The 10,717-nt window shown below is 37.9% G+C and overlaps 1 protein-coding gene across 1 annotated transcript; it reads left to right on the top strand.

Annotated features, from left to right (window-relative positions):
* Positions 1-4,629: 4,629 nt before the first annotated feature.
* On the top strand, positions 4,630-9,975 carry LOC118242758 (uncharacterized). The gene is made up of 6 exons (XM_081701570.1): positions 4,630-4,669; positions 6,041-6,154; positions 6,800-7,141; positions 8,059-8,169; positions 8,634-8,680; positions 9,194-9,975. Exons 1-6 carry the CDS (start codon positions 4,630-4,632, stop codon positions 9,197-9,199), a joined length of 660 nt encoding a protein of 219 aa, XP_081557696.1. The 3' UTR covers positions 9,200-9,975.
* Positions 9,976-10,717: the final 742 nt, after the last annotated feature.

Raw genomic sequence — 10,717 nt, 5'->3', positions numbered from 1 at the left:
CAAAATAAGTTCAAGTTTACTTACCATAATGTAACCATATTTGCTATGATGAGGGACCATCTTCATTCTTTTGCATTTACTGAATTTCATTTTTCTTTTCAAAAGGCGTTCCTTTCGTATCCATTTTATAGGTTTTAGTGGAGTCTTCTTTGTCTCCATAATATAAACCTTCCGAATCTATTTATTTGGTAAACTCGTCATAGCTGTTCACACCATAGGAGGTATGCATCACATATACCGAACTAGTGTGAAAGACACCAGAAGTCATTCTGTCTCAGACACTAAAGCTCCTACAGTCTACTCTATTGTCAGTCTACCCACAAGCCCCTCTGGTCCCTCCCAAGCTGTTTATGACTAAGTCCAATTACCCACAAACCTCTGTGATCTTACACATACTGGTTCTGCTAGTGCTCCACTACCATCAAACTCTCCTGATCAGGACACTTATTGTACAGCTCAATTACCCACACTTTTCTCTGATTCCTCAGTGTGTGATACACATCAGTCAGAAGGGTTGTTTGCAGAAGCTCAAACTTATGCGTCAGTGAAGTTTTGAGAGAATGCAGACAGTTTTAGTGATGCTGTGACCAGGGAGACCTTCAAGGAGGACTCGTGTGAATATTCCACTGTTAATCATGTCACAGGATGGTTCTACGCTTGCATTTTTAATTGGTTACCCTTGCATTCTTTCATGTTTTTATGAAAACTGTGTAAGGGAGAGGGGGAGGGGCTGGGGATGAGAGCTGGAAGTACAAGTCACCAGTGTGCTGCCCTGTCTGTTAGCTGCAGCACTGTCAGTGGTACGGGGGCAGAGAAACAGCAGCATGTTTGTGTGGATTCTGCCTGGATCATTTGAATGCTTCTAGAAGCCACAATAAGAATCATACAATCAATCAACCAATCAATTATTTACAAGAAGATAAGGCCAGCCAGCCTGTGCTGTTCTGAGCCAGAAAGTCTGTACTGCCATTTAGAGCACAAAGTGAGTAAGTTACAATGATCACCGTGGTAGAAATACATGATTCATTAGAAACAGGGGCGATTCTAGGATTAAAGCTTTGTACATTTTAACATTATTTTGGACCAGCATTCCCAGACTTGGGAATTACTGACTTTTTACAGCCACCACACCACAGACACACATACTGTAACTGGTGTGTGTGCATGAGCGCATGTGATCAGTGCAGCTACTGCACGGCTTCTGGGAGAACAGGGCGGGGGAAGAGTAGGAGAGATAAAGTGGATCGTATAATTCATGAGTGAAGGGACGATTGCTTTATTTTCATTGTTAATATATTATGTTTAAACCATATGCCTTCTACGGTTTTAACATTTTTTTCCAGAGACAAACTTCTGATCTACTTAAAGCCCACCTAAGTGGAGCATGACTGTTAAGTAAAGAAGACTGTAAATTTCCTCCTGAGAAACTAGTATGTCACTGTAAACATCTCAACATATAAAACTGTGAGAATGACTGAGAATATCACGTAAAGCTGATGTCTGAGCTCCCAATCTATAATTGTATGCAGTGTCCACTTAGGGTCTTTTCTTTGGAATAACTGCAGCTGAGGCTTACGGCTCTTCTTACATGCCAGACTTTGTAATGGACTTTCCACAGCATGAAGGTCAATTATGAACAATCTGATAAATATTCTAATCAAATAACAATTATTAATAATCACTGCATATCCTGGCACTTAATATGCCAATCAAAGGGACCTACATGAGATATTTTGCTATTCTAATATTAGCCTGTCTGAAAAAAACATCAGTCAAAGAGAGTGTGAGATGGATAAATGAGTGACACATGTCTCTATATGATGATAGAGTCCTGATCTGCTACATATCTGATGGTCACTGTGAAGATTTGCCTTGTTCTGGTCAGTACTGGTGAGCTGAATCAGACAGATAATCTGATCATGGATATTTGATTTAATTAAAATGTGTGCAAAGTTTACAGCTTTGTTTGTGTTTGAGCCAGTGTTTTATCTTTGTAGTTGGAGTCATTCAGTATCTAGAGCTGAATTGTTATGGCCATATTTGATGTAAATAATGTAAATAATGCACTACAATGTAAATAACGTGCTTAGACTGTTGTGCCGTATTGGCAGCAGCAGTGGGCGGGGCTAAACCCTCAGTGGCTCTGTTGAACCATCAATTATGTGCAAAGGGCTCTGAGGTCACGTGATGTCCACACCATCGTGGCTCAGTAGCACAAAGCATCCAGGAGTTCCATTGTTCCCCACTAGATGGCGGAACACATTTCTTTATTGAAATGAGTCTTTTACTTCCTTAGTTCATACTAGTTTATTCCTTAGTTCATACTTTGTGTGATACACAAAGATAGCTTTCATATTTTTCATAAAAAGAAATTGGAGATTTAGGGTTAAATAAACTCTCTGCTCTTTTAAATAGTCTCTGCTCTTTTTATTGGTAAAATTTGAAGAGATTAAATATGTACACAACAGAAATAAAAATTACATTATTTTATTTGAGACTGAAACATTTTCTAGGCCTTTATGTCTACAGAGGGATAGAGGTTAACCAGAGGAAAGGTGTTTTCAGTTGATCAAGGTTATTTACCAGCTCATAGTTGTCAGTTGGAAAAAGTTGTCAGGAAGTGACACACTGTGGTTACAAACCACATAGTGAACAGCTCATGAGGGAAAATAAGAAATAAAACAAAAACTTTTTAAAATGTCTGTAAAGTTTTACATTTAAAATATTTGAGGTTTCCATACATCAAATTTGGGATGAGCTCTTAAAGTGGTTCTCAAGAAGATCAAAATGTTCTATAAAACAGTAAATATTCTTATTTCAGCAGTATGCCGAAAGGTGGTGACATCATGTCAAATATGTAGGAAACAACAGAAGAAATATAGTACAGTAAACAAGTTCTGTGAAGGAAACTAACCTGAAGAAAAATACAGTGCAGCATGAAATCACCAATTACGTACAGAAGATACAGTTCAGAACATTTGAGCAGGGATGGATATTGCACTCAAAGGAATATCAAAAAAAATATCAGTAACTTGTAAGTCACGCTATTACAGATTTTAACTTGAAGTACACAACTATTAAAGATTATCTCCATTCTGCAGATACAGAGCAGAGAATTGAAATGACTTTTTAGGTTTCTGTATGAAGGAGATAAGTATTAAAAGTAAGTTAGCAGCTCACAGTCACTGCATCCAAAAAAGTAGATGCAGTTACAATATATACTAATATTAATGAGTACAATGTTTGTTCAAGTTTCCAGGGCAGTAGACTAAAGGGCTGCAGCACATAAGAAATAATGACGTACACAGGAAGTGGTTAAGTACTTTTTACTTTATGTGTTTTTAATACAAGGTATGGGATCCAAATCTATAGTGAAGCTACTTCTGCTATGTCGCAATAACTGAGTTTTAAACAGTAGGGCCTACACATTGAAATGTAAGAGACAGTTTCGGCATGTTATTAGTACAATTAACTAGCTAGTCTAGTTGTCTGAAATAGTGGTGTGGCAGGCAGTTTTGAGTTCTAGGCTTACAGAGCTAGTCGCAATCATGTGTGTTCATAATAAATACTGGCTTGGGATACAGTGGACCATATTTATATAGAAGATCTATTTGGTTAAATACATTCAACATTCACTTAGGAACCTCAGACACTACTGTATATTTATAGCATTGAGCTGATTCTTTTATCCAAAGCAATTTACAGTTATGACTGAGTACAACTTGAGCAATTGAGATTTAAGGGCCTTGATCAGAGGTCCAACAATGTCAGGGCTTGAACCAGCAACCTTAAGTACCTTAACCAGAAAGCTACCACTGAGGTCTCTCACCCAGCAGCAGGGGGCAGAGTGCCAGGCACTGTCTACAGGGCTGAAACTACTGTTTGGACAGCATCCACTAACAGCCTATGATCACTTAGACTTAGCATCATATAGTCAAATAAGACACTAGATTAATGTAAACATGGTGGTGTGGAACAAACCATCATTTCTATGATTAAAACTGTTATTGGTTAAAATGGTTAAAATGGGGGATGAGGGCAATGAAATTCCAGTTCTTCTTCCTCCTCTGCTTATTTATAATATAAATGTATTCTAGCATTCTAGAAATACAAAAATATAAGTAAATAATCACTGTCACACCCAGAACCACAGAAAAGGCATGAACACAAGACTCAGATACATAAAGGCAGTCAAACCCAGACTGTCTCTACTGTCTTGGTAAAGTAGAGAAGGGTGGAGTGCAGGGTGTATGGGATGGAGAACTCATCCTGGTCTACATCTCTTCATGACAGGGTGTGCAAGTGTGGAGGGACAAGTCCCCTTGACTGCCGAGCTGAGAGAGAGAGAGAGAGAGAGAGAGAGAGAGAGAGAGAGAGAGAGAGAAAAAAAAGTAGTTTTAGATGCATGTTTCTCTGTCCATAGTAGGAGGCTTAAGGCCATTCTATTTTCACTGCCCTCAAAAATAGAAATTAGGTTTTTTTTTTCATATGAGTTAAGTCATAAGAAGATGGACAGAGTTAGTAAGCCCAGATACAGGGGCAGAGACCTACATAGACAGACACACACACAATCTCTAACACACATCTAATCTAGGAGTTGGAGGCAGTAAACATAAAGCTGAACTCAGAATGAAGATTCTTCTCATCTTCACACTGCACGTGATCTCAGGTATGAAAATCAACCTTTAATCATTATTATCAGCAGGGTCAAATATAGTCTTTGTTTAGATGGTCAGTTTTGGTGAATTTTTAGATCTTACTGGGGTCTCAACAAACGTAACTGGATATTTGGGAGTCGCCATGAAGTGCAAAGATGAGACTTAAAGAGTTAACACAAACTCAAAGATAGTTTGATTAGCAGTTCATTGCCACTGTGTGTTGACTGAATCAGAAATGCATTTTGAAATGTGTAGAACAGGAAGATCAGAGGCCTCACTGTGGAAGTCAATAAAAGGTACCAGTGTGGAGCTGATGTATACTCGTAGTCACATTTGTTCTAAAGTGAAACACACATTTAAATTATAAGCAGCATATTACTAAATAAAACCCATAAGGGAAGATCCTCTAACCTTTCACCTTATTAGAAATATGATATTGGCATGTTACCAAACACCAGCAGCAGTTGGAGCTCACTCCCTCTTGATAGCTGTGAGTAACATCTACAGGAAAGAGCAATCCTTGTGTTAGCAACAACAGACGCATGGGTGATTTAGTTGATTCAAACTAAAGTTTTGGTCCAAGCTCCTAGCTGGTAACTCTGGGTATTGAGGTCTGTGAGCCCTTGTGCTACACCTCTCTTCTGCGCTGTGAGGTTGTTTGTGTTTTTACACGTCCCCTCCCTTCTCCAGTTTTCCCCTCTCAAGTCTGGTTCTCTCCCAAGGCTCCCCTTAGCCACTAACATTCCTCCCTGTTTTCTGTTTTTGTTTGGGAAGTTTCAGAGTTTGGTTTTCCCCAGGGCATCGGGGCTAATATTCTTCCTGTGGCATCCTTTGTTTTCCATTTGTCCACGCTCAGCATGGTGTTTAGTTTTTCCTCCTGTTTTGTCATCCTCCATTCCTGTGACGTGCAATATTAGCGCAGGTTGTTTTAGTCTAGCGGGAGCTCGTTTGTTTGCAACAAAGTGGTCGGGGTTAGATTCCCTACTGTTGTTTTTTTTTTACTTCTCTTGTTTTACCTGATCTAAGATCTAACTGTTTTGAACACGGGCTCACCTTCATTAAAGTGTGATAACTCACCCAGCAGAGTGTCAGGGTCATCACCTCTCTGTCCTGGGTTTGAGCCCCATTACAGTGACATTGTAATCATCCCATTTAAGATCACACCCCTCAAACACATGTTACAGTACTGATGATCAGTGGCACAATGGTGTTATAACTGATAACATCTCCCAGGGAATTTCATACAGTGGCATACAGAAGGTGCAGAACAAATCAAACCAAGACTAAAACACAGCTGAGAAAAGGGGAAGGATGAATTGAAACAAAATGATCAACTTCAATATGAAGCCATTGCTTACATGGATGTTTGTCATGTCTTTCAGATACAGGAGAGTCCAAGGATGTGGAGTCTATATCAGTGACTGCATGTGCGGGAGGAGGAGTCACCATCAAGTGCAAATATGAGGATGAATACAAAACCAAACTGAAATCTTTCTGTAAGAATGTAACAGATCAGTCATGTTTAGATCAAATAACAACAAATCCAAACAGTACGTGGACTCATAAAGACAGATTCTCAATTCGTGATAACAGACGTGTAGGATGCTTGATTGTGTTTATCAGAGAGCTGAGTGTAAATGACACTGGAACATACCAGTGTGCTCTTAATGTATCTGATCAACTGCACGCCTACACTGAAGTGAAGCTCAGTGTAACAGCAGGTTAGTAGCATGTAACATATAGTTTAGCCACAAACGCTTTCAGAGAGAATAACCCAACTTCTCCAAACTGCACTTTTCTTCTGGATAAGAGCATGTGTTAAAAGCCAAAAATGTAAATGTACACTGGTTAAGCTAAACTTGATATTTTCATGGGTTTGTAGCAGTAACAGAAGTGTGTCTGAAGTAGATCTGATCTCTGAATCAGATCATTGTTTTATGAATTCCTAAACCAGTCATCATCATGTCAGTCAGGTTAATACCAGTAAAGCAAAAAGTGTCACATTTCCTTTTTTATTATGATTATATTATTATTATTATTGTTATTATTATTAGTATAGTATTACTTTTTTATTAGGATGGTAAGTTCTAGAATAGAAATATTAAACATTGTTAATAAATGCAAATGTTTTGATCTGATAGGTCTGCACTATGGAAATCCCATCAATAAGACCTGCTATCTAGGAGGAAGTGTGAACATCAGCTGCAAATACCCAGAATCCCTCAAGACTGAACCCAAGTTTTTCTGCAAGAGAGTGAACACTGCTGTCTGTTCTGATAAAACATTTGTTAATAAAACAGAGATACATATAACTAAGGGAAACATATCACTGTATGATCAAAGAGAAAAGCAAATCCTGACTGTGACTATTAGATATGTAACAGTGCAGGACTCTGGTACATACTGGTGTGGAGCTACATCAAACTGGAAATCAAATCATGGATACCGGGTTTATAGTATACAGATCTATCTGAGAGTTACAGGTGAGTAGATAACATGACCTATGTAATATTTATTGTTTTCATAATATAAAGGAAATCATGTTTAATTGTTCATGCTAAACCTGTCTAATATGTTTCTAATCTTGAGGTATGCAAGGCTGTAAAGTCTAGTGTCTATAGATAGTTGTGAGCAGTTTGTTCACTGCTCCTGTCTGACCCATGTGTCTGATCAGCAATTAATACTCTCTAAATGAGAAGAGTCTGAATTAGAAGTTGACCATTAGTATCCATCTAATTTATTCTGCTAAATGTATCTTCACTATCTTCACTAACAGTATTCAGCATGTCAAAGCAAATGTGATGTGCATCAAACACATTCATAAGTGTGAGAGTCAAATGAACCACATATTTCATTACACATTCAGAAATCTGTTAAAACACACATAGCCTTTTACTTTAGTAATCTTTAAGCTTTAAAGTGCTTGTCCAGAAATACAACCACGAACACCTCCATCATTTACAACCACAGAGTATATAAGCAACTCCATGCACAACATCTGAAGCAACTGTCACATTCTCTTCTACAGCAAATACATTAAAATATGTTACAGATGCACTGGACACATGTCACTGTCCACAGTCTATACCAATAATAACATGGACTCAGATTATCTGTCACTCCTGTGTTTATTTTTCTATCTATCCAGAGATTCCTGTTTCAACCTCATCATCACATTCATCATCATGCATCAGTCCACAGTTCACCACACCAACCACATTCTCAGGATCTAAACACACATCAGCTTCCTCTCCTGGTACAGGTGCTGACACACTGTATCAGGACTGTACAGCATGGAGTGAAACTACTCACATACTGTCAGCTTCATCAGACACTTCTGAATGATCAGGATAAAGGTTAAATGTGATTGGTTCACTGATTATGACTGTTTCCTCTCCAGGATTTCCATCTTCCACTGTGATCAGTGTTGTGTGTGTGATTCTGGTGCTGCTTCTGATGGGAACCTCATTTCTCACAGTGACTCTCAGAAAGAGAAGCAGAAAGGAGCAGGGTATCACACACACACACACACACACACACACACACACACACACACACACACACACACACACACACACACACACACACACACAAACCTTTCAAAAATGATCACACAAAGCAATACTTATTAATCAACATGAGGATAACACATTCAGATCTGTATGTCCAGATGGGAGTGCAGCATTTATCTGTGCTGTAAGCATTGTAGATTAAACACATTTATTAGTCATGAACAGAACTCATTAGACCCCAGAGCTGCCTGCTGCTGCCCTCTGCTGGCTAGAAATTGACATGAACAAGCACTGTTAAAATATGGAATAAAGACAATAAACTAAAGCCTATTTATTCCACTGTTTATCTGCATTTGGATAGTATCTACAGTTTAAGTGCTTAATGTGAACAATAACATGTATTCATGTAACATTTTATTATTTAATTTATTCATTTGTGATTAATTCCCTAATTCCTTCTCAGCATCGTCCAAAGGCCAGTCCGTCCAATACTCCTCACACAGCCATGGGGTGAGTCATGACTGTGGGTCATAATAGGCCTACACCTGTAATAGAATTACAATGCCTTTTCTAGCATAGTCACAAGGAGGCCTGATGTGTGTGAGCATGGTTACATACAGGCTACAAGAAATCTTAAAGCTGCATCTCTTTATTATTTAAATAAAAAATAATAATAAACAGATTTAGCTTTAAGATTTCAGACAAACATAAAAATGTAAAAATTTAAAAAAAGAAAGGAAAACAACAGTTCCTCCAAATGTGTCTCCAGTCCAGTTTCTAGTGCATTTCTCATGACAGTGCCTGTTGCTCCCTTATATTGTATTTACACCTGCTACCTCTGACACCACACGGTGTTCAAACTGGGCAAAGCAAGGAAACTACAGACACTAGTGACCTTACTATGGCTCCAAAAATGAATTTTCATACCTCACATGAATGAAAAAAACTAGAAGACAAAAAAAAATCAATATCATAGTTTAAGTTCAAGTTCACAAAATAACCTTTTTTTTTAATTTCTTTGAGGTTTGACTTTCTGTCTGTGGCTATGGGGATATTAAAGACATCAGAAGCCATTCTGTCTCAGACACTGGAGCTCCTACAGTCTACTCTAATGATTGTCTACTCAAAAACCCCTCTGATCCCTCCCAAACTGTTTATGCAAATGCACATTTACATACAAACCAGTTAGATCCCTCCCAAACTGTTTATGCAAGTACACATTTACACACAAACCAGTTAGATCCCTCACAAACTGTTTATGCAAATGCACATTTACAAACAAACCAGTTAGATCCCTCCCAAACTGTTTATGCAAATGCACAGTTACCCACAAACCCCTGTGATGCTCCATGTACTGTTGACACTACTTCTCAGTACCATTAAACTCTCCTGATAAGGACATTTATTTCATGGCTCAATTACCCACAATTCTCTCTGATTCCTTGGTGTATGACACTCACAGTTTGAAATCTAATTGCAGTAACAGTAGTCAGCATTCTGAGGCAGGAAGGCACCAAGTCCAAATTGAATTTTGCATAACATATTGCCTGCTTAGGTTCCTCCATGGAACCGAGTTTGGAATGCAAAATTGCTATATCTTCTGCTGCCCAACATTTCCCATAATCCTGTGTGTCACTGATGATTCGTCAAGAGGCAAAACATGTCAGAAGCACCAGTGATGTGGTGGACAGCATTTTGTAATCCAAGCCAGTAAGATTTACATTTACAGCATTTAGCTGACACTTTTATCCAAAGCGACTTACAATTATGATTGAGTACAACTTGAGGGTTAAGGGCCTTGCTCAGGGGCCCAACAGTGGAAAGCCTGCAGTGGTGGTTACAAGTCAAGTACCTTAACCACTGAGCTACCACTGCCACATGTCTTGCTAACATTAGCATAGCATGTTATTTGTAATTGTTTTAAGGTAACATTTTATTTCTCTTGAGAAATTCCTTGTGTAATCTCTGTATATTCAATGTTATCTTCAATGAGTTATATCACGTGTTTATTTCCTGACATTTTCCTATGACTATAGAGTATTATCATGCATGAGTTTGAATCACACTTCAGTAAATATGTTGTGTAATTTCTAATTTAAAAAAGACAATTAATAAAGTATGTTTAGTCAATAAATATCGATAGACTATCGAATTTCCTGAACAAATAAAGCCCAACAATACAATGTTCAGATGCAGTGAATGAAAACAGTGCTAGTAAAAGGTTTTAGCTACTTTTTTTCTTCTGCCATTTCTCTCATCTGTTCTAGGAGAGCATCACACAAAGTCAGTAAGTCATGTTTGTAGTCTTTTGAAGTGTGTGGTAGTGTTGAGCTCAAAGGCACACATTATAAAATAAAACAAATATGTGAAATGTGTTACTCTAAAGTTACTCTAAATTATTATATTTAAACATTAAGCAAATAAAAAATAAATAAATAAATAATAATTAAAAAAAAAACGCCAACCAAACAAACAAACAAACTATAAATGAACAGAAATATGAGAAAGACAAAAGAGCCAGTTTGGCTTGTCATTCTTAATGGAGAA

The sequence above is a fragment of the Electrophorus electricus genome, chromosome 18 (assembly GCF_041902795.1).
Source record: "Electrophorus electricus isolate QZ-2024a chromosome 18, ASM4190279v1, whole genome shotgun sequence".
Classification (NCBI taxonomy): domain Eukaryota; kingdom Metazoa; phylum Chordata; class Actinopteri; order Gymnotiformes; family Gymnotidae; genus Electrophorus; species Electrophorus electricus.
Note: the sequence above shows the minus strand (reverse complement) of the source record. Positions and strands in the feature narration are given on the sequence as shown.

Excerpts from the sequence above, each read along its gene's own strand:
- LOC118242758 (XM_081701570.1), top strand. The coding sequence starts at position 4,630 with ATGAAGATTCTTCTCATCTTCACACTGCACGTGATCTCAG. Across the intron at positions 6,155-6,799 it reads AACCAAACTGAAATCTTTCT|GTCTGCACTATGGAAATCCC; the intron begins GTAAGAATGTAA and ends TTGATCTGATAG. Across the intron at positions 8,170-8,633 it reads GAGAAGCAGAAAGGAGCAGG|CATCGTCCAAAGGCCAGTCC; the intron begins GTATCACACACA and ends ATTCCTTCTCAG.